Source organism: Babylonia areolata, chromosome 10, assembly GCF_041734735.1.
Source record: "Babylonia areolata isolate BAREFJ2019XMU chromosome 10, ASM4173473v1, whole genome shotgun sequence".
NCBI classification, from domain to species: Eukaryota; Metazoa; Mollusca; class Gastropoda; order Neogastropoda; family Buccinidae; genus Babylonia; species Babylonia areolata.
Window position 1 is genome coordinate 279,500 of NC_134885.1, and position 25,936 is coordinate 305,435.

The window sequence follows — 25,936 nt, forward strand, 5'->3', positions numbered from 1 at the left end:
CAAAAAATCAAAGTGCATGAGAACAGAACAGAAAAAGCATTTCTGACAAACTAGACAAATAGCTGACAATAAATTAAGTACCATTCTGAATGGAGACAACACTGCCTCTGTATGGTATGTGAGTCTGAATGGAGACAACACCGCCCCTGTATGGTTTGAGTCTGAATGGAGACAACACTGCCCCCTGTGTGGTATGTGAGTCTGAATGGAGACAACACTGCCCCTGTATGGTATGTGAGTCTGAATGGAGACGACACTGTCCCTGTATGGTATGTGAGTCTGAATGGAGACAACACTGTCCCCTGTATGGTATGTGAGTCTGAATGGAGACAACACTGCCCCTGTGTGGTATGTGAGTCTGAATGGAGACAACACTGCCCCTGTATGGTATGTGAGTCTGAATGGAGACAACACTGTCCCTGTATGGTATGTGAGTCTGAATGGAGACAACACTGTCCCCTGTATGGTATGTGAGTCTGAATGGAGACAACACTGCCCCTGTGTGGTATGTGAGTCTGAATGGAGACAACACTGCCCCTGTATGGTATGTGAGTCTGAATGGAGACAACACTGTCCCTGTATGGTATGTGAGTCTGAATGGAGACAACACTGTCCCTGTATGGTATGTGAGTCTGAATGGAGACAACACTGTCCCCTGTGTGGTATGTGAGTCTGAATGGAGACAACACTGCCCCTGTGTGGTATGTGAGTCTGAATGGAGACAACACTGTCCCCTGTGTGGTATGTGAGTCTGAATGGAGACAACACTGCCCCTGTATGGTATGTGAGTCTGAATGGAGACAACACTGCCCCCTGTGTGGTATGTGAGTCTGAATGGAGACAACACTGCCCCTGTATGGTATGTGAGTCTGAATGGAGACAACACTGCCCCCTGTGTGGTATGTGAGTCTGAATGGAGACAACACTGCCCCTGTATGGTATGTGAGTCTGAATGGAGACAACACTGCCCCCTGTGTGGTATGTGAGTCTGAATGGAGACAACACTGCCCCTGTATGGTATGTGAGTCTGAATGGAGACAACACTGCCCCTGTGTGGTATGTGAGTCTGAATGGAGACAACACTGCCCCTGTATGGTATGTGAGTCTGAATGGAGACAACACTGTCCCCTGTGTGGTATGTGAGTCTGAATGGAGACAACACTGCCCCTGTATGGTATGTCAGTCTGAATGGAGACAACACTGCCCCTGTATGGTATGTGAGTCTGAATGGAGACAACACTGCCTCTGTGTGGTATGTGAGTCTGAATGGAGACAACACTGCCCCTGTATGGTATGTGAGTCTGAATGGAGACAACACTGTCCCTGTATGGTATGTGAGTCTGAATGGAGACAACACTGCCCCTGTATGGTATGTGAGTCTGAATGGAGACAACACTGCCCCCTGTATGGTATGTGAGTCTGAATGGAGACAACACTGCCCCCTGTGTGGTATGTGAGTCTGAATGGAGACAACACTGCCCCTGTATGGTATGTGAGTCTGAATGGAGACAACACTGTCCCTGTATGGTATGTGAGTCTGAATGGAGACAACACTGTCCCTGTATGGTATGTGAGTCTGAATGGAGACAACACTGTCCCTGTATGGTATGTGAGTCTGAATGGAGACAACACTGCCCCTGTATGGTATGTGAGTCTGAATGGAGACAACACTGTCCCCTGTGTGGTATGTCAGTCTGAATGGAGACAACACTGCCCCTGTATGGTATGTGAGTCTGAATGGAGACAACACTGCCCCCTGTGTGGTATGTGAGTCTGAATGGAGACAACACTGCCCCTGTATGAGAGGTGTCATGTATGGAAGACAAGCCACACTCACATTACTAGTGTCCCGCAGAGAGGTGTCATGTATGGAAGGCGTGGTGGAGGAACTTGTGGAACTGGTGTCGTCCTCAATGTTCTGTAACAACTCCTCCACAGCTGTGGGGTGGAAGATGAGAAATGACACGTCATTTGTTTGTAAGGTTGCATTCATTCCACTTCACATTATTCACATCATCAAGTCTATGAATATAAATGACAAAGAGAAGTCCAGTCATCAGAATGGCACTTTACTTCCCTCTTCCTCACTCCACCCAGCTGTGAATGGGTACCTGACAGGGAAAGATTCAAAATGGTGGAAAGAGATACCTGGGCCCCACATTCCGATGCCAAGCCCTACACTCTGTGGATATGGATCAACTGCCATGATGGCTGTAGAAGACTATGGCATTGTTAACCTTACTATTACTGAAAGGATAGAAACCTGAACTGATGCACAGAGACAAAAATGGATCTTTTTGTGGCCAAAAATGCACCTGTGGTCATTCTGTTTATACAGCCCTGTGTTCCATCTTCAAGGACTGATGCCTTGTCAAACCAGTACTTCTCTCTCTCTCTCTCTCTCTCTCTCCACACCTCTCACCATCTACTGCCTTGTCAAACCAGCACTTCTCTCTCTCTCTCTCCACACCTCTCACCATCTACTGCCTTGTCAAACCAGTACTTCTCTCTCTCTCTCTCCACACCTCTCACCATCTACTGCCTTGTCAAACCAGTACTTCTCTCTCTCTCTCTCTCTCTCTCTCTCTCTCCACACCTCTCACCATCTACTGCCTTGTCAAACCAGTACTTCTCTCTCTCTCTCTCCACACCTCTCACCATCTACTGCCTTGTCAAACCAGCACTTCTCTCTCTCTCTCTCCACACCTCTCACCATCTACTGCCTTGTCAAACCAGTACTTCTCTCTCTCTCCACACCTCTCACCACCAATCAGCTGAGGGAGAAAAATTCAAACAAAACAATTATCTTCATGCTTTCATTAATCCAACCTGTCAGACTGGACATGTTACACATGTGCTTACACACCCACACACACCCAAACATACACCCACCCACACAGACATAAACTCACCCACAAACACCCAACCACACCCACACAGACATACACTCACCCACAAACACTCACCCACACAGACATAAACTCACCCACAAACACCCAACCACACAGACATAAACTCACCCACAAACACCCACCCACACAAACATAAACTCACCCACAAACACCCACCCACACCGACATAAACTCACCCACAAACACCCACCCACACAGACATACACACACCCACACATACACTCACCCTCAAACACACACCCACACAAACATACACCCACCCACACAGACCCCCCTCCCCCCCCACTCCCTTCCCCCCACACACAGCGTGTACCTTTCCTGCCCTGTGCCTGCACCAGGATCTCCTCCACACGCCTGTAGCGCTTCAGTAGTCTGCGGTAGTCCTCTAGCCGCCGGTCCTGCACACAACCACACCCCTCTTCACCCACCTCCTTCACATCACCACACCCCTCTTCACCCACCTCCTTCACACCACCCACACCCCTCTTCCCCCACCTCCTTCACATCACCCACACCCCTCTTCACCCACCTCCTTCACATCACCACACCCCTCTTCACCCACCTCCTTCACACCACCCACACCCCTCTTCACCCACCTCCTTCACACCACCCACACCCCTCTTCACCCACCTCCTTCACATCACCCACACCCCTCTTCACCCACCTCCTTCACATCACCACACCCCTCTTCACCCACCTCCTTCACATCACCCACACCCCTCTTCACCCACCTCCTTCACATCACCCACACCCCTCTTCACCCACCTCCTTCATACCACCCACACCCCTCTTCACCCACCTCCTTCACACCACCCACACCTCCTTCACACCACCCACACCCCTCTTCACCCACCTCCTTCACATCACCCACACCCCTCTTCACCCACCTCCTTCACATCACCACACCCCTCTTCACCCACCTCCTTCACACCACCCACACCCCTCTTCACCCACCTCCTTCACATCACCCACACCCCTCTTCACCCACCTCCTTCATACCACCCACACCCCTCTTCACCCACCTCCTTCATACCACCCACACCTCCTTCACATCACCACACCCCTCTTCACCCACCTCCTTCATACCACCCACACCCCTCTTCACCCACCTCCTTCACACCACCACACCCCTCTTCACCCACCTCCTTCACACCACCCACACCCCTCTTCACCCACCTCCTTCATATCACCCACACCCCTCTTCACCCGCCTCCTTCACACCACCCACACCTCCTTCACACCACCCACACCCCTCTTCACCCACCTCCTTCACATCACCCACACCCCTCTTCACCCACCTCCTTCACACCACCACACCCCTCTTCACCCACCTCCTTCACATCACCCACACCCCTCTTCACCCACCTCCTTCACATCACCACACCCCTCTTCACCCACCTCCTTCACATCACCACACCCCTCTTCACGCACCTCCTTCACACCACCCACACCCCTCTTCACCCACCTCCTTCACACCACCCACACCCCTCTTCACCCACCTCCTTCACATCACCACACCCCTCTTCACCCACCTCCTTCACACCACCCACACCCCTCTTCCCCCACCTCCTTCACAACACCCACACCCCTCTTCACCCACCTCCTTCACACCACCCACACCCCTCTTCCCCCACCTCCTTCACATCACCACACCCCTCTTCACCCACCTCCTTCACATCACCACACCCCTCTTCACCCACCTCCTTCACACCACCCACACCCCTCTTCACCCACCTCCTTCACACCACCCACACCCCTCTTCCCCCACCTCCTTCACATCACCCACACCCCTCTTCACCACCCTCCTTCACATCACCACACCCCTCTTCACCCACCTCCTTCACATCACCCACACCCCTCTTCACCCACCTCCTTCACATCACCACACCCCTCTTCACCCACCTCCTTCACATCACCACACCCCTCTTCACCCACCTCCTTCACACCACCCACACCCCTCTTCACCCACCTCCTTCACACCACCCACACCCCTCTTCCCCCACCTCCTTCACATCACCACACCCCTCTTCACCCACCTCCTTCACATCACCCACAAACCCTCTTCACCCACCTCCTTCACACCACCCACACCCCTCTTCACCCACCTCCTTCACACCACCCACACCCCTCTTCACCCACCTCCTTCACATCACCACACCCCTCTTCACCCACCTCCTTCACATCACCCACACCCCTCTTCACCCACCTCCTTCACATCACCACACCCCTCTTCACCCACCTCCTTCACATCACCACACCCCTCTTCCCCCACCTCCTTCACATCACCACACCACCAAAAACCTCAGTCCATCATGTTAGAAATAAATCTATTTACATTTTTGGGGGTGGAAGGGGTGGGGGAAAAAACAGCATGTGCGCATGTTCACAACTATATTTCATTTTTCATTTCTTTTTAGTTTCTCAAGGACATGTCACCGTGTTTGGACAAATCCATATATGCCACACCACATCTGCCAGGCAGATGCCTGACAGCAGCACAACCCAACACGCTTGTTAGGCCTTGAGTGCATGCTTATGTATTTGTGTACCTATCAGAGTGGATTTCTTTTTACATAATTTTGCCAAACGACACTTTTGTTGCCAAGGGTTCTTTTTCAGTGCACCAAGTGTGTGCTGCACACTGGACCTCAATTTATCGTCTCACTCTAAAGACTAGACACTCAGTTTGATTTTCCAGTCAAACTTTGGAGAAAGGGAGAGGGCAGGATTTCAACCCAGACCTTTCACTACTGTAACACAGCACATGACAATGTTGCTGCCGCTGCCATTTATAAAGTAATAATCATTCAAATCGTGAAATAAACAAAATGATAATGACAATGCAAACAGTCAGATGAACCAAACTATGTGTTCCTTCCTTTTCCTGATCTCTCACAAACACAGCCTGTGCTATCAAACATTCCAGCCAATCCAGCATATCTCTGGAATCCCATCCTATCACAAGTACACATGTGGCCCACACTCTTCCGTCAATGCTGATGGTGTGTAAACACACAACACACACTTCACCACATTTCAAATCATTTTACAGCTAAAAATAATCTGAACACGAAAATGTCTAAATAACTGATTGAAAACAAAACAAAAATCAGCAACCAACACATAAAAACACAGCCTGTTTTCTTCAATGATAATGAATGCAACAAAGAAACTACATTATGAATCCGAACCTTGTCATCATTGGAGACCATCAATGTATCGACCGCCTTCTTCAGTTTCTCAACTTCTGTCTCTGTAACAAAGACACATCCAGATTCTTGATGATGCCATAAAAAAAAAAGAGAGAGAAAGAAAAGAAAAAGAAATGCTAACAAGTTCCAAACTTCTGAAACCTTATTTTTCATGACATAGTGATACCAATCTGACCCATCTGAAGAGACATTCTCATGACCTTTACAGGGAGGTACGGGGGTGGGGTGGGGCGTGGGGTTGAAGATAAAAAAAAAAAAAGAAGAAAAAAAAAAGCCATAGCGCAAGTACAGTCCCCCTTTCCCCCACCCAAGCAAAAGGCATATGTAATGTCCCTAAAGACCTCTCTTCCAAGAGCAGGCACCAGCACAGTAAACCTTGATAAAAAAAAATATATATATATTAAAAAAAAACCCCAACTAGTTTGATATGTCTTAGAAAATAAGAAAGTTATCATCCTTCAAGGCAACAGCAAGGTGGTTTCCTGCTGTACCTTGAAGGCTTTTTTCATATTTATATATATTATCATGATCATTCATCAGCATTTTTCAACAAAAAATCATTGATCAGCATTTTTCAACAACAAAAAATGTACATCACAAACAGGCCAAATGCTTCTTGTAATAAGCAAGAAAGAGATAAAATGGAGACAATGGTTTAATAACAAGACATAATTTTTGGTGAAAACAATTTTTTATCTTTAGCCCTGTTCCTGAAACCACATGGATGATTTTACACAAACTACTTATCATATCAGGCTATGTAAATTCCATTCTATATAAAACAACATCATCAACAACAAAAAACTTATTATAATGGAATAATCTGTGGGGGGGAAATGCAGGATCATACTCAGAAATAATGTTGTCAACATTAAAACCTGTAACCTCTTTGTGTGAACACAGTTCATACCAGTTACCACAGCTCTAGTATCAAGAGTCATAACGCAGCCCATACCACAGCTCTTAGTTATAACACTGCCCATACCATATCTCTAGTATCAAGAGTCATAACGCAGCCCATACCACAGCTCTTAGTTATAACACTGCCCATACCATATCTCTAGTATCTAGAGTCATAACACAGCCCATACCACAGCTCTTAGTCATAACACAGCCCATACCACAGCTCTTAGTTATAACACTGCCCATACCATATCTCTAGTATCTAGAGTCATAACACAGCCCATACCACAGCTCTTAGTTATAACACTGCCCATACCATATCTCTAGTATCTAGAGTCATAACACAGCCCATACCACAGCTCTTAGTCATAACACAGCCCATACCACAGCTCTTAGTTATAACACTGCCCATACCATATCTCTAGTATCAAGAGTCATAACACAGCCCATACCACAGCTCTTAGTTATAACACTGCCCATACCATATCTCTAGTATCAAGAGTCATAACACAGCCCATACCACAGCTCTTAGTTATAACACTGCCCATACCATATCTCTAGTATCAAGAGTCATAACACAGCCCATACCACAGCTCTTAGTTATAACACTGCCCATACCATATCTCTAGTATCTAGAGTCATAACACAGCCCATACCACAGCTCTTAGTTATAACACTGCCCATACCATATCTCTAGTATCTAGAGTCATAACACAGCCCATACCACAGCTCTTAGTTATAACACTGCCCATACCATATCTCTAGTATCAAGAGTCATAACACAGTCCGTATCTAGAGTCGTAACACACAGTCCATACCACATCTCTAGTATCTAGAGTCGTAACACACAGCCCATACCACGTCTCTAGTACATAGAGACATAACACACAGCCCATACCACATCTCTAGTATCTAGAGTCATAACACAAAGCCCATACCACATCTCTAGTATCTATATCATAACACACAGTCCATACCACATCTCTAGTATCTTTTTCATAACACACAGTCCATACCACATCTCTAGTATCTAAAGTCATAACACACAGTCCATACCACATCTCTAGTATCTAAAGTCATAACACACAGTCCATACCACATCTCTAGTATCTAAAGTCATAACACACAGTCCATACCACATCTCTAGTATCTAGTGTCACAACACACAGCCCATACCACATCTCTAGTATCTATATCATAACACACAGTCCATACCACATCTCTAGTATCCAGAGTCATAACACACAGCCCATACCACATCTCTAGTGTCTAGAGTCATAACACACAGCCCATACCACATCTCTAGTATCTTTATCATAACACACAGCCCATACCACATCTCTAGTGTCTAGAGTCATAACACACAGCCCATACCACATCTCTAGTATCTATATCATAACACACAGCCCATACCACATCTCTAGTGTCTAGAGTCATAACACACAGCCCATACCACATCTCTAGTATCTATATCATATCACACAGTCCATACCACATCTCTAGTATCTAGTCATAACACAGTCCACACCACATCTCTAGTTTCCAGAGTCATAACACACAGTCCATACCACATCTCTAGTATCTAGAGTCATAACACAGTCCATACCACATCTCTAGTATCTAGAGTCATAACACACTGCCCATACCACATCTCTAGTATCTAGTCATAACACACAGTCCATACCACATCTCTAGTATCTAGTCATAACACAGTCCACACCACATCTTTAGTTTCCAGTCATAACACACAGCCCATACCACATCTCTAGTATCTAGAGTCATAACACACAGTCCATACCACATCTCTAGTATCTAGTCATAACACAGTCCACACCACATCTCTAGTATCTAGAGTCATAACACAAAGCCCATACCACATCTCTAGTATCTAGTCAGGTCAGGTCAGGTCATTAGATCTGCTACTGGTAACCTGTAATCCAGTACAACCTGTTCAGGGTCGGGTTGCCGACGACTAAACCGGCACTCCCACCACTCCCTTCTGGGACTGGTGAGGCGGGTGGCTAGACACCCTTATGGAGATCCATAAAAGGGCGTCGGCTCAGGAGAGCCACCGACGGCCATCTAGCTCCACCGTGCTGTGTGCATGCCACACGCAGTTGGCCCCCGGGGTGTGTCTACCCATGCATGCGAAGTCTGGATCCGGCAGAATCTGCGGAAGAAACCTATCGGTTCAACGGAGAGGAAGGCGGTTACAGCAACGCACTGTGGAGTGCAGAGAGCAAGATGAGACACCGAAAGGATATCTTGGTCATCCACTGCATCCGTGCTCATCCTCCAGTCGTCTCGACTTAGTCTTGCCACTGGAAATTGGTGGACCCGGACGAGAGAGTGAGGTCGACGTTGCGCAACTCCTCTTCACTTTAAACAAACTCATCGCGCAAGTCATCAGTCATCCAAAATGACCTTTCATCCTTCATCATTTCATCACCCCCAAGTCCTGTGGCGACAGGCGAGCGACGAAACGACAGGTGTGGGTACACTGGCAGTCGCAGCCGCAGACCTGCACGCAGGCGGCTCAGGCCATAGGGTCGTTCTTCGTCGACAGGAGCAGCGATGGAGCTCGGCAGCCGTCTGAGCGTCTGAGCAGCCCTCTTTAGGAATGCACTGCTCACCTCCCTGGCATGAGGAAGGGGCTAGAAAAGGTGCCCTAAAAATTGCCTGCTCCATATCACCCTGGCCAGCATACCGCGGCTGGCGGGGACCCTACATCAGCGGTCGAAACAAAGAGAAAGAAAAGAAAAAAGCAAGGATCGTTCCTCTCACCATTGGTGCTTGGAACATAAGGACTCTCCTGGACAGAGATAACGCGGACAGACCCCAAAGGAGAACAGCACTAGTTGCATCCGAACTCGCCAGATACAATATCGACATCGCAGCCTTGAGTGAGACTCGGCTTGCAGGCGAAGGCGAGCTCTGTGAACGGGGATCTGGTTACACCTTCTTCTGGAGTGGACGAGGAAGCGAAGAGCGACGTGAGGCTGGTGTTGGTTTTGCAGTAAAAACAGCACTTGTCAGCAAGCTAGCTGGAATCCCAAAGGGAGTCAACGATAGGCTTATGACCATGAAACTCCCACTGGCATCTGGCCAGAAGCACCTCACCATTGTCAGTGCCTACGCCCCAACCATGACCAACCCGGATGAAGTGAAGGCGAAGTTCTACGAGGACCTTCACTCTGTCATTGCTGCCATCCCTAAAGCAGACAAGCTCATCATTCTTGGGGACTTCAATGCTAGAGTTGGCTCTGACTACATCTCCTGGGATGGAGTGATTGGAAAGCACGGTGTGGGCCACTGCAACCCAAATGGATTGCTTTTGCTTCAGACATGTGCAGAGCACGAACTGCTGATAACCAACACAGTTTTCAGCCTCCCTACCCGTAACAGGACGTCATGGATGCACCCTCGCTCAAAGCATTGGCATCTCATCGATTATGTCATCGTCAGGAAAAGGGATAGGCAAGATGTACGTGTAACAAAGACCATGTGCGGCGCCGAGTGTTGGACAGACCATCGCCTTGTAGTCTCGAAGCTGAATATTCGAATCCAGCCCAAGAGACGCCCCCAAGGCCAGAAGGCTCCAAAACGGCTCAACATCGCTAAGCTGAAAAACATCACCATCAAACAGTCCTTTGTGGAGCTGCTGGAAGATCATCTGGAATCCGCCTCTCTGAACAACCAGAATGTGGAGTCTGACTGGAGGACCCTGCGTGAGCTGATCTATAGTACAGCTTCAGAGACCCTGGGACCCATGATCAGAAAGCACAAAGACTGGTTTGATGAAAACTGTGATGAAATCAAGCAGCTTCTGGATGAGAAACGCCGTCTGCATCAAGCCCACCTGAGCAACCCAAAGTCCACATCAAAAAAGGATGCGTACAATGCCATCCGCAGGACTGTTCAGCAAAAGTTACGCCAGATGCAGGATAAGTGGCTGAGTGACAAAGCTGATGAGATCCAGGGATATGCTGACAGGCACGATATGAAGAGGTTCTATGATGCCTTAAAAGAAGTCTACGGCCCCACATCCTCAGGATCATCCCCCCTCCTCAGTGCAGATGGGAATACCTTGATCACCGAGAAGGAGAACATTCTCGAACGATGGGCTGAGCACTTCAACAGTGTCTTAAATCGCCCTTCCTCCATAAATGATGAAGCCATAGACCGTCTCCCACAAGTCCCCACCAATGAAGCACTGGACGATCCGCCAACACTTCTTGAGACCCAGAAAGCAATCCGTCTGCTATCCAGTGGCAAAGCACCTGGCTCAGACTCCATACCAGCAGAGGTCTACAAGGATGGAGGCACTGTGCTGACTGAGAAGCTTCATCAGCTGTACTCACTCATGTGGAAAGAAGAGACGATCCCCCAGGATTTCAAAGATGCATCTATCATTCACTTGTACAAGCGAAAGGGGAACCGGCAAGCCTGTGATAACCATCGGGGCATTTCCTTGCTCTCCATCGCAGGCAAGATACTTGCCAGGATCCTACTAAACCGCCTCACAGCACACCTTGACCAAGGTCATTTGCCTGAGAGCCAATGTGGATTCCGGAAAGAGCGCGGAACCACCGACATGGTGTTTGCTGCAAGGCAGCTGCAAGAGAAATGTCAGGAGCAAAATGCTGATCTGTTCTCCACCTATGTCGACCTCACTAAGGCCTTTGACACCGTGAGTAGAGAGGGACTGTGGAAGATCATGGCCAAGTACGGATGCCCTCGGAAATTTATTTCCTTGGTCAGCCAATTCCATGAAGGCATGCAGGCTCGAGTCCAGGACAATGGCGAAACGTCTGCTCCTTTTGCTGTCACAAATGGTGTCAAGCAAGGCTGCGTCCTGGCTCCAACGCTGTTCAGCCTCATGTTCTCTGCAATGCTTACTGATGCCTTCAGAGATGGCGATGTTGGAATCGGCCTAAAGTACCGAACAGATGGCAAGCTGTTTAACCTCAGAAGGCTTCAAGCAAAAACGAAGGTCATGACAGACATCATCAGAGACTTTTTGTTTGCTGATGACTGTGCCCTCAACGCTGGATCTGAAGCTGACATGCAACTCAGCGTCGACAAGTTTGCCACTGCCAGCAGGAACTTCGGCCTTACCATCAGCACGCGGAAAACTGAAGTTCTCCATCAGCCAGCCCCAGGGAAACCCTACGTTGAGCCCAACATCACAGTCAACGGTCAGAGACTCAGTGCGGTGGAGCGGTTCACATACCTTGGCAGCACACTGTCACGAAATGCGACCATCGACGATGAAGTGAATGTCAGGATTGCAAGAGCAAGTGCAACTTTTGGTAGACTCAGTGCAAATGTCTGGAACAGAAGAGGCATTACTCTTGAGACCAAGCTAAAGGTCTATAGAGCAGTAGTTCTCCCCACACTACTGTACGGCTGCGAAACTTGGACAGTGTACCAACGACATGCCAAGAAGCTGAACCACTTCCACACAACATGCCTCAGGAAGCTACTGAACATCAAGTGGCAAGACAAGACCCCAGACACAGAGGTGCTCGCAAAAGCCACCCTTCCCAGCATCTTCACCATCCTGATGCAGTCCCAGCTTCGCTGGGCTGGACACGTGGCGCGCATGCCAGACCATCGGCTGCCCAAAAGGCTCTTCTATGGCGAGCTGCAACAAGGGAAGAGATCACACGGAGGTCAGAAGAAGCGCTTCAGAGATACTCTGAAAGTCTCTCTGAAAGCGTTTGATATCAACCCTGACTCCTGGGAGGAATCTGCAGTGGACCGTAACAAATGGCGCGCTGCTGTGCACAAAGGCGCCAAGTTGTGCGAGGCCAACAGGACTGCTGCAGCTGTTCAGAAGAGGCAGGCCAGAAAGTCACGGGCAAACAAGCTCCCTGACAGTGATATGCCTGTCTTTGTCTGCCCCAACTGTCAGCGAACATTTCGTGCGCAGATTGGACTATTCAGCCATCTGCGCACTCACAGATAGTCTCATGAGCATCCTTCCCCCCACCCCACCACCACCCTCCCCCCATCCCCCATCTGGATGACAACGATGGTCATCATCGATCTCGATGGACACACCACCACCATCTAGTCATAACACACAGTCCATACCACATCTCTAGTATCCAGTCATAACACACAGCCCATACCACATCTCTAGTATCTAGAGTCATAACACAAAGCCCATACCACATCTCTAGTATCTATATCATAACACACAGTCCATACCACATCATTAGTATCTAGAGTCATAACACACAGTCCATACCACATCTCTAGTATCTAGTCATAACACAGTCCACACCACATCTCTAGTATCTAGTCATAACACACAGTCCATACCACATCTCTAGTATCTAGAGTCATAACACAAAGCCCATACCACATCTCTAGTATCTAGTCATAACACAGTCCAAACCACATCACTAGTATCTAGTCATAACACACAGTCCATACCACATCTCTAGTATCTAGTCATAACACAGTCCACACCACATCTCTAGTATCTAGAGTCATAACACAAAGCCCATACCACATCTCTAGTATCTAGTCATAACACAGTCCAAACCACATCACTAGTATCTAGTCATAACACAGTCCACACCACATCTCTAGTATCTAGAGTCATAACACAAAGCCCATACCACATCTCTAGTATCTAGTCATAACACACAGTCCATACCACATCTCTAGTATCTAGTCATAACACACAGTCCATACCACATCTCTAGTATCCAGAGTCATAACACACAGTCCATACCACATCTCTAGTATCTAGAGTCATAACACAGCCCATACCACATCACTAGTATCTAGTCATAACACACAGTCCATACCACATCTCTAGTACCTAGTCATAACACACAGTCCATACCACATCTCTAGTATCCAGAGTCATAACACACAGCCCATTCCACAACTCTGTTAGCTGGTCATAACACACTCTCCATAGAACAACTCTGCTATATAGAATCCTAACAGACCATACCACAACTCTGCTATCTACAGTCATTAAACAGTCCACACCATAACTATGCTAGTTTGAGTCATAACATAGCCCATACCTTAACTGCTATATTGTCATAAAACAGTCCATACCACAACTCTGCTAGTTAAGAGTCATAAAACAGTCCACACCATAACTATGTTAGTTTGAGTCATAAAACAGTCCATGCCATAACTGCTATCTAGTCATAGAACAGTCCACACCATAACTATGCTAGTTAGAGTCATAAAACAGTCCATATCATAACTATGCTAGTTTGAGTCATAACACAGTCCATACCATAACTCTTCTAGCTAGAGTCATAACACAGTCCATACCCCAACTCTGCCAGTCAGAGTCATAATAATGATAATAATAATGATAATTTATTAGCACTTAATCTTGTGCAGAGACAAATCAAAGAGCTTTCACACCAGTCATTCACATGCATGCATAACTCTAAACCTGAGAAAGTGTAGACAAAAAAGAGGCAACGGAGGGAGGCTATCATGAAAAGAAGTGTGTTTTAAGGCCAGTCCCGAAAGAGCTGAGTGCAAACACCTGACGAAGCGAAAGAGGAAGTTCATTCCAAAAGCAAGGTCCAGAGACAGAGAAAGAACGGTGGCTGACAGTGGAGTGTCTGAATCTGGGTATGCGTAAACAGAGTGGATCCAAGGCCAATCGTAGAGAGAGAGATGGGGTGTAGAGATGATGACAGCCACAGAGATAGGAAGGGGGAGATTTGTTAATACATTTTTAACATAGAGTGCTGATCTTGTACTTTATTCTGTGTGAGACAGGGAGCCAATGGAGATGTTGTAAAAGAGGTGTAACGTGCTCAGATCTTTTCTTTCTGAGGACAAGTCAGGCAGCAGAGTTTTGTATGTGCTGAAGGGACTGAATGGATACAATAGGCAAACCAGAGAAAAGATTGTCACAGTAGTCAAGGCAAGAGAGGATAGATATTTCCGAATGGAACTGATGCATCGCAACTGACAACAGCAAGATTGACAGGTCTGACTGATGAATTTTTGCATAGACATTGTGTTGTCAAAGACAACACCAAGGTTCCTGACTGAGCTGAAAAGAGGGATGGAAATGCTGCCAAGTTTGATTGTGTCAGTTGTGATGGAAGGGAGTTTTTATTTCCTATGATGATTGCTTCAGTTTTTGTCTGCGTTCAGTTGTAACTTATTAAGAGTCCTCCAGTTTTGAATGTCCAGGAAGCTGTCTGATGTTTCTCTCAAGAGGGAGAACAAATTTTCAGGTGTATCAATTTTCTGAAGCTGAGTGTCATCAGCATAAGAATGATGATTGATATTGCGGCGATTCATAATTTCAGTGAGAGGAGCAGTGTACAGTGTGAAGAGCACAGGGCCTAAAACAGATCCCTGTGGGACTCCATGTTTGACTTTGATGGGTTCAGACTGACAATTATCAACAACGACAGACTGGAATCAGTTGGCGAGATATTATTTGAACCAGCTTAGAGCAGTGCTGTTGATACCAAATGTAAAGCGAAGACGGAAAAGAAGGATTGAATAGTCTATTGTGTCAAAGGCGGCTGACAAGTTGAGAAAAGTGAGAAGGGAAATTTTTCCCTGAGTCAGTCGCTAGCAGTAAATCACTCAGGATGTGGAGGAGAGTGGTTTCAGTGCTATGGTCAGCACAGTAGGCAGACTGAAATGGGTGGAGGGGATTGTTGAAACAAAGGTGGTTGTTGAGCTGCTTCAGGATGGCTTTTTGAAGAAGTTTGGACAGGAAAGGAAGTTAGAAACTGGTCGATAGTTTTTCAAAAAGTTTAAGTCAAGGTTGTTTCTTCAGAAGCAGCCAGATGGTTGCAGTTTTGAAAGTGAATGTAAAAGTTCCATTGAGATGGGATGAGTTTACAATATTGGTGATTGTGGGGAGAAGCTGTGGGACACGGGAAAAGACAGAGGCTGGTATAGGATCGAGCTCACAATATTTTATTGTCATTTCTTTCAAGATTTCATGGACTTCTGTTTCAGTCATGGGATTTAAGGAATGGAGAGGAGTGCCGTTGAACTGAGGATCAGGATGAGCAGGTTGGAAAGGCATTTGGTCTGAGCTGGCACAAATATTTTGGACTTTATTGAAAAAGAAAGAGAAGACAATGGGGAGTTCAGATACAGTGCAGACAGAAGGAAGAGGAGTCCTTGCAGTACCAAGAAGATTTGACATGATGGAATAAAGAGATCTGGTGGATGTGGCAGCGAGAACTTGAGATGAAAAAAAGTTTGTCTCTGCTGATGACATGTGTTGCGGACTTAGTTTTGTTGATTGCTATCACCATTCCAATTGGCAACGCTTGCATTTTGCAATGTGAATGTCTGGTGTGTACCATGGAGTGGCAGGCCTATCAAGGAGCATGCAGGTGGGGGGTGCATGTTCATCCAGCAGTTGAGAGAGGTCAGTGTTGTAATGCTCTAGACACTGGTACTGGAAGAAATTTTGGAAAGGCATTCAGGAGCTTTCAAAGAAAAAGCTTTAAAAAGAAAAGTTTTAATATAACAGATTTCAGGTTACGATGAGTAACTGATTTTTTGGTTCATAACACAGTCCATACCATATCTGCTGGCTTGAGTCATAACACAGTCCATACCATATCTGCCAGCTTGAGTCATAACACAGTCCATACCATGTCTGCTGGCTTGAGTCATAACACAGTCCATACCATATCTGCTGGCTTGAGTCATAACACAGTCCATACCATATCTGCTGGCTTGAGTCATAACACAAAGTCCATACCATATCTGCTGGCTTGAGTCATAACACAGTCCATACCATATCTGCTGGCTTGAGTCATAACACAGTCCATACCATATCTGCTGGCTTGAGTCATAACACAGTCCATACCATGTCTGCCAGCTTGAGTCATAACACAAAGTCGATACCATACGTCTGTTAACAACAGTCAAGGCAATAAAGGGTCTGATCTCTAACTGGTAGCTGTAGGGAAGAAAGGGAAGAATAAGAAAAAGAAAACCTAACTACAGAAATACATAAATAAAAGGGAAAAAGAACACCCAACCTTTTAAAACATGGAAAATGAGAATACAAAAAGCAAAAACTGTGACCCCCCTCCACCCCTAAAAAGCTGACAGAAGCAAAACTACACCTATTGCACATAGTCAAATCATTAACATCATTTAACTATGATAGCAATGAACTATTCAATGTTGAAAGCACAATGTCAAAACAAGCCCTCAAAACAGTGCAGGAAGCAAGGGAACAGAGTCCATGTCAAAATAAGCCCTTCAACACACTGCAGAAAACAAAGTAACAAAGTCCATGTCAAAATAAGCCCTTCAACACACTGCAGAAAACAAAGTAACAAAGTCCATGTCAAAATAAGCCCTTCAACACACTGTAGAAAACAAAGTAACAAAGTCCATGTCAAAATAAGTCCTTCAAGACACTGCAGAAAACAAAGTAACAAAGTCCATGTCAAAATAAGCCCTTCAACACACTGTAGAAAACAAAGTAACAAAGTCCATGTCAAAATAAGTCCTTCAAGACACTGCAGAAAACAAAGTAACAAAGTCCATGTCAAAATAAGCCCTTCAACACACTGCAGAAAACAAAGTAACAAAGTCCATGTCAAAATAAGCCCTTCAACACACTGCAGAAAACAAAGTAACAAAGTCCATGTCAAAATAAGCCCTTCAACACACTGCAGAAAACAAAGTAACAAAGTCCATGTCAAAATAAGTCCTTCAAGACACTGCAGAAAACAAAGTAACAAAGTCCATGTCAAAATAAGCCCTTCAACACACTGTAGAAAACAAAGTAACAAAGTCCATGTCAAAATAAGCCCTTCAACACACTGTAGAAAACAAAGTAACAAAGTCCATGTCAAAATAAGCCCTTCAACACACTGCAGAAAACAAAGTAACAAAGTCCATGTCAAAAGAAGCCCCCGAAAGAAGAGAGTGAGTGAGTGTGTGGGGGTGGGGGTGGGGGGGTCCGGGTGGGCGTGGGTGAGTGGATGTGGACAGTGGGCGTGTGTCTTATTTTATTTTAGTCTATCAAAAGTTATTGTGGATATGTTTTAATCTCCTTTTGCAGTTACCTCATCACAATTTTATTATGCATATGTTTATAACGAATCCATAATTACAATACTGAAATTCTATGTGGATTAACGCAAACTATTTCTTATCTGATCTGATTTGATTACACTACTGGGGCACAAGTGGAGAAGGCATCGGAGGTGAGGATACTGACCACTATTTACTGGGGCTTTGTGGGGGAAGGACAGACATACTGACCACTATATACTGGGGGCAGGAGGGGGGAAGGACAGACATACTGACCACTATATACTGGGGGCAGGAGGGGGGAAGGACAGACATACTGACCACTATTTACTGGAGGCAGGAGGGGGGAAGGACAGACATACTGACCACTATTTACTGGGGCTTTGTGGGGGAAGGACAGACATACTGACCACTATATAATGGGGCTTTGTGGAGGAAAGACAGACATACTGACCACTATATACTGGGGGTAGGAGGGGGGAAGGACAGACATACTGACCACTATATACTGGGGGTAGGAGGGGGGAAGGACAGACATACTGACCACTATATACTGGGGGTAGGAGGGGGGAAGGACAGACATACTGACCACTATATACTGGGGGTAGGAGGGGGGAAGGACAGACATACTGACCACTATATACTGGGGGCAGGAGGGGGGAAGGACAGACATACTGACCACTATATACTGGGGGCAGGAGGGGGGAAGGACAGACATACTGACCACTATATACTGGGGCTTTGTGGGGGAAGGACAGACATACTGACCACTATATACTGGGGGCAGAAGGGGGGAAGGACAGACATACTGACCACTATATACTGGGGCTTTGTGGAGGGAAGGACAGACATACTGACCACTATATACTGGGGGCAGAAGGGGGGAAGGACAGACATACTGACCACTATATACTGGGGCTTTGTGGGGGAAGGACAGACATACTGACCACTATATACTGGGGGCAGGAGGGGGGAAGGACAGACATACTGACCACTATATACTGGGGGCAGGAGGGGGGAAGGACAGACATACTGACCACTATATACTGGGGGCAGGAGGGGGGAAGGACAGACATACTGACCACTATATACTGGGGGCAGGAGGGGGGAAGGACAGACATACTGACCACTATATACTGGGGGCAGGAGGGGGGAAGGACAGACATACTGACCACTATATACTGGGGGCAGGAGGGGGGAAGGACAGACATACTGACCACTATATACTGGGGGCAGGAGGGGGGAAGGACAGACATACTGACCACTATATACTGGGGGCAGAAGGGGTGAAGGACAGACATACCGACCACTATATACTGGGGCTTTGTGGGGGAAGGACAGACATACTGACCACTATATACTGGGGGCAGGAGAGGGGAAGGACAGACATACTGACCACTATATACTGGGGCTTTGTGGAGGAAAGACAGACATACTGACCACTATATACTGGGGGCAGGAGGGGGGAAGGATAGACATACTGACCACTATATACTGGGGCTTTGTGGGGGAAGGACAGACATACTGACCACTATATACTGGGGGCAGGAGGGGGGAAGGACAGACATACTGACCACTATATACTGGGGCTTTGTGGGGGAAGGACAGACATACTGACCACTATATACTGGGGGTAGGAGGGGGGAAGGACAGACATACTGACCACTATATACTGGGGGTAGGAGGGGGGAAGGACAGACATACTGACCACTATTTACTGGGGGCAGGAGGGGGGAAGGACAGACATACTGACCACTATATACTGGGGCTTTGTGGGGGAAGGACAGACATACTGACCACTATATACTGGAGGCAGGAGGGGGGAAGGACAGACATACTGACCACTATATACTGGAGGCAGGAGGGGGGAAGGACAGACATACTGACCACTATATACTGGAGGCAGGAGGGGGGAAGGACAGACATACTGACCACTATATACTGGAGGCAGGAGGGGGGAAGGACAGACATATTGACCACTATATACTGGAGGCAGGAGGGGGGAAGGACAGACATACTGACCACTATATACTTGAGGCAGGAGGGGGGAAGAGAATACATACTGACCACTATATACTGGCGGCAGGAGGGGGGAAGAGAATACAAACTTACCAATATATACTGGGGGTAGGAGGGGGGAAGAGAATACATACTGACCACTATATACTGGGGGCAGGAGGGGGGAAGAGAATACAAACTTACCAATATATACTGGGGGCAGGAGGGGGGAAGAGAATACAAACTTACCAATATATACTGGGGGCAGGAGGGGGGGAAGAGAATACAAACTTACCAATATATACTGGGGGCAGGTGGGGGGAAGTCAGACAAGGGAGTAAACAAGCAGGTGAGGATGTTCAAGCTTTGTGGCAAAGGCCAAAATACAAAGTGCAAACAGTGCAGTCTGTGTTAACAACAAAAACTCCAGGCAATAAAACCAGGCAACTTGATGCAACTTCTGTAAAATGTAAGCACTTGGGGAAAAAAAAAAGAAAAGAAAAAGAAGTATGAGGTTATTTTCTCTTTCTCAACAAAAAATATTCAGCAGTTATCCATATAAACGTTAACACTCCAATGCACAGAAACATGCACACACATGCCCCCACAGCCCCACCCCCCAACAGACACACATACGCTCGCACACACACACAGTAAACAAATATAGATTAGAAAAAGAGAGACAGAGAGGGTGTGGGATGAAGAAGAGACTGATAGGTAATGAGGAAGGAGATGAGAGACAGACAGACAGACAAAGAGAGCAAGCAACAGAGGAAGAGAGACAGGCACGATGTAACCGCTTCATTAAAAGAAGAAAATTTCAAAGGAGCACAAGCAATAAAGCCAAAATAATTACAAAGGGGAAAAAAAGGAGATAAAGAAATAAAAACAGTAAGTCCAAATCCTGCACATAAAACCTTCTTCAATCATTACCACTTCCACCAGAAAACCAATGCTCAACAATCCACACCCACAATACAACAACAAAGCAAACAGTGTTTCCAATCCCTACACCATGCAACCAAAACTGATTTATGAATTAATTTGATTAACCAATATTTCAAAAATAAAAAAGTAAGAAAAAACCCTGACTGATTTTGATATGAAATAAATCCATTCATACCCACTATTTCCCTATTTTCTATGACTGGAAAATAAAACAAGATCGCATGACCCCAACCAAGGAATGATGCTTCAAAGAAATTCACCCCATGAATCAATCATTGAATTAAACACAACCTCTATGACTGGAAAATAAAACAAGACCACATGACCCCAACCAACCAATGATGCTTCCCATAATTTTAAGTGCTCCCCAATCAGCTAAAATATGTACGGCTGAATAAACAATGGAGAAAGCCCAAGAGTATTTTTTTTTTAAATAATTTTTTCCTTTATTATCATCACTGTTGTTATTATCATTACTATAATTTTAAATATTATTGTCATTATTATTTTAATGCAACAGTTTGGCTTTGCTGTTGTGCCTTTCAGGTCTTTTACGGCTGTAAGCTCTTGTTACCTCTCTTCAGGATGAAAGTCACCACCCTCCTTCAATTATTTTACATTGTTATATTGGTTAGTTGTGAAAGCTACTGTACAGTTATTTCAGCCAGATTCTATATGAATTTATTTATAATATAAAACATGGGGGTGTGGCATTCCACTTCTGTTTGGGATCTCTCTCTCTTGCTTTCTTAAACACACACACACACACACACACACACACACACGCTACCTCCTTAGAACAGGGGAGCCTAGAGCACTAATAATTAACATCAATATGAGAAAAATGGTTACAAAAATTAACACCACATCTAGACTTATAACTCATGTTTCTAGTATTCTACACTTGTACAGTATTTACATCAATGACCAAAACCCAGTCAGGAGGGGAAAAAAAGCTAAAATCACAAACATAATCCATCTGTCAACTTTCAGACCTCTGAACAACCATTCATTAATGAATGACATTCCCTTTATAAAAAATAAAAATAAAAATAGAAAGACTTTTCAAACAAACATCGCTGTCTTGTTATTCTTTCTCAGTTGAAGTTTGTCTTGGTGTGCTCAATGGCACCCAGATTTGCCCTTTCCCATTCTGCCATGACCACATAACACTTCTTTTCTTCAAACAGAACTGCTCATCACTGAACACTGTTCACTGTTTTGTCATGTGAAACATGTCAGCCTTCAAGGGTGAATATGGTATAAATGTATTGTTCTGTCTTGTCACTTAATGACATTGACTGGTCAGCTAGTCACTACCTCAGAGAAACCCACTGACCAAGACTACATGTTCAACAACTGGTCAACTGGTCGCTACTTCAGAGAAACCCATTGGTGAACACTGCATGTTCAACGACTGGTCAACTGGTCACTAACTCCGAGAAACCCAATGTCAACCACTGTGACTGTTCAACTGGTCACTAACTCAGGGAAACACAATATCAACCACTATGATTGGTCAACTGGTCACTAACTCAGAGAAACCCACTGATGAACACTACATGTTCAACGACTGTTCAACTGGTCACTAACTCAGAGAAACCCATTGAGAGACACTACATGTTCAACGACTGGTCAACTGGCCACTAACTCAGAGAAACCCACTGATGAACACTACATGTTCAACGACTAGTCAACTGGCCACTAACTCAGAGAAACCCATTGAGAGACACTACATGTTCAACGACTGGTCAACTGGCCACTAACTCAGAGAAACCCACTGACGAACACTACATGTTCAACGACTGGTCAACTGGCCACTAACTCAGAGAAACCCACTGACGAACACTACATGTTCAACGACTGGTCAACTGGCCACTAACTCAGAGAAACCCACTGACGAACACTACATGTTCAACGACTGGTCAACTGGCCACTAACTCAGAGAAACCCACTGACGAACACTACATGTTCAACGACTGGTCAACTGGCCACTAACTCAGAGAAACCCACTGATGAACACTACATATTCAATGACTGGTCAGCTGGTCACTAACTCAGAGAAACCCATTGAGAGACACTACATGTTCAACGACTGGTCAACTGGTCACTAACTCAGAGAAACCCACTGACGAACACTACATGTTCAACAACTGGTCAACTGGTCACTAACTCAGAGAAACCCACTGACGAACACTACATGTTCAACGACTGGTCAACTGGCCACTAACTCAGAGAAACCCACTGACGAACACTACATGTTCAACGACTGGTCAGCTGGTCACTAACTCAGAGAAACCCATTGAGAGACACTACATGTTCAACGACTGGTCAGCTGGTCACTAACTCAGAGAAACCCACTGACGAACACTACATGTTCAATGACTGGTCAGCTGGTCACTAACTCAGAGAAACCCATTGAGAGACACTACATGTTCAACGACTGGTCAGCTGGTCACTAACTCAGAGAAACCCACTGACGAACACTACATGTTCAACGACTGGTCAACTGGTCACAAACTCAGAGAAACCCATTGAGAGACACTACATGTTCAACGACTGGTCAACTGGCCACTAACTCAGAGAAACCCACTGACGAACACTACATGTTCAACGACTGGTCAACTGGTCACAAACTCAGAGAAACCCATTGAGAGACACTACATGTTCAACGACTGGTCAGCTGGTCACTAACTCAGAGAAACCCACTGACGAACACTACATGTTCAACGACTGGTCAACTGGTCACTAACTCAGAGAAACCCATTGAGAGACACTACATGTTCAACGACTGGTCAACTGGCCACTAACTCAGAGAAACCCATTGAGAGACACTACATGTTCAACGACTGGTCAACTGGCCACTAACTCAGAGAAACCCACTGACGAACACTACATGTTCAACGACTGGTCAACTGGTCACTAACTCAGAGAAACCCACTGACGAACACTACATGTTCAACGACTGGTCAACTGGTCACTAACTCAGAGAAACCCATTGAGAGGCACTGCATATTCACCAACTGGTCAACTGGTCATTAACTCACAGGAACCCAGTGAAGACACTGCATGTTCAATGTCTCCACCTTAGCTTACTGTCACAGTGAACTCCTAAAGTTAGAATAAACACTGTAAAAAAAAAAGTTTGGGGTTGACTATTCTTTATTTCTCGTCTTTCTTTGTTTTCCACTGACAAAAAAACCTTGGCCAATGTAACTATGAAGTATGATTCCATAGTTTGGAAGACAATGCAAACAGTGCTGAGATTTTTTTCATGAAATCAGTTATCAGTTTTAAAATCAAATCAACCTTGGGGCTGACACCCACACAAATCCATCTCCAAGCATATGAATTTAAGCACATGAATAATAACCTCACCATTTCAAACCTTTGTTCCGTATCCATGTTCAAGCACATGATGAAGTACCTCTAGACCACTGACATCAGCTTACAGCTGGGCCAACAGCAAAGTGGGAACTGAGTTTCTCTACTGCCATGGAAATTCATTTACAGTTTAGTCTTCTGTGAAGGACTATGGCTCTGCAACCAGGAGACAAGATTGCACTGGCTCTTAGCGCTGCAGCCCTGGGAGCTAGCTGGCCTTTGGGGATCATCCTCACGCAAACATTTATGCAGCTCTCATGGCCGAAAGAGTTGGGATGTAACTTGGGTATGACACTCTCCACTATAATCCAATTCTGGCCCACATTGTCCACACAGCAGTTCCTTCCTCTGCTGTTCTCGGACAGGACTTACTATCATATAATTCTAAACATTGTTCAGATGGTAATGCTTCATCAAGATCAATTCATCATGCTTACAGATTGTTGGAAGACAATGAACCTATCAAGTGCTCTACCAAAACCACTTATTACTCCAGCATCCATGGCTGAGGTCAGTCCAGAAGATGCACACCAAACACTGTTCCACACAACAGACAGACTACAGTCACAGCAAAATGGCAAAGGGCAAAATGACAACTGTCCACTAGCACTACTCCAACTGTTCATCTCCACAATGTTTCCACAATATACTGCCACAGAAAACACAACCACACACACACACATCCTTAATACATACATATCAATCTATCTATACAGCCAGGGTGTGTTCCACAACTATACACACAGCATCCAGGGACAGCCCTGCTGTCTACAGCTAAGCATGGTAAACCATTAGGAAACCCAAACAAAGGAAAGAAAAGGAAACAACCAAAGGAACAAAGCCAAACGCGCAATCATCTTACGTTTCCTTTTAAGCCTATCTAAGGTTTTCTCTCGTTCTAAAGTGCGGTCCCCTCCTGCCTCCCCTGCAAACACAAGCAACAGAAGATGGGGAACAGCCACACACAACAGCAGCCTGACACAGGGTCACTCACAGAACAGCCACACACATGGCAGCCTGACACAGGGTCACTCACAGAACAGCCACACACATGGCAGCCTGACACAGGGTCACTCACAGAACAGCCACACACAACAGCAGCCTGACACAGGGTCACTCACAGAACAGCCACACACATGGCAGCCTGACACAGGGTCACTCACAGAACAGCCACACACAACAGCAGCCTGACACAGGGTCACTCACAGAACAGCCACACACAACAGCAGCCTGACACAGGGTCACTCACAGAACAGCCACACACATGGCAGCCTGACACAGGGTCACTCACAGAACAGCCACACACATGGCAGCCTGACACAGGGTCACTCACAGAACAGCCACACACATGGCAGCCTGACACAGGGTCACTCACAGAACAGCCACACACATGGCAGCCTGACACAGGGTCACTCACAGAACAGCCACACACAACAGCAGCCTGACACAGGGTCACTCACAGAACAGCCACACACATGGCAGCCTGACACAGGGTCACTCACAGAACAGCCACACACATGGCAGCCTGACACAGGGTCTCTCACA

The 25,936-nt window shown here is 46.2% G+C and overlaps 1 protein-coding gene across 10 annotated transcripts in view; it reads right to left on the reverse strand.

Moving 5' to 3' along the window:
* The window catches only part of LOC143286676 (liprin-beta-1-like), a 258,254-nt gene that overhangs the window by 61,648 nt on the left and 170,670 nt on the right, over positions 1 to 25,936 (reverse strand). For 8 of the 10 annotated variants that reach the window (XM_076594314.1, XM_076594320.1, XM_076594317.1 and 5 more), the window contains 4 exons: positions 25,254 to 25,316; positions 6,104 to 6,165; positions 3,226 to 3,310; positions 1,838 to 1,938 (listed from right to left, as the gene is read on the reverse strand). In XM_076594314.1, coding sequence (XP_076450429.1) covers positions 1,838 to 1,938; positions 3,226 to 3,310; positions 6,104 to 6,165; positions 25,254 to 25,316 — 311 coding nt within the window. The remainder of the gene's footprint in view (positions 1 to 1,837; positions 1,939 to 3,225; positions 3,311 to 6,103; positions 6,166 to 25,253; positions 25,317 to 25,936) is intronic. The other 2 variants (XM_076594315.1, XM_076594321.1) reach the window with 1 other exon arrangement.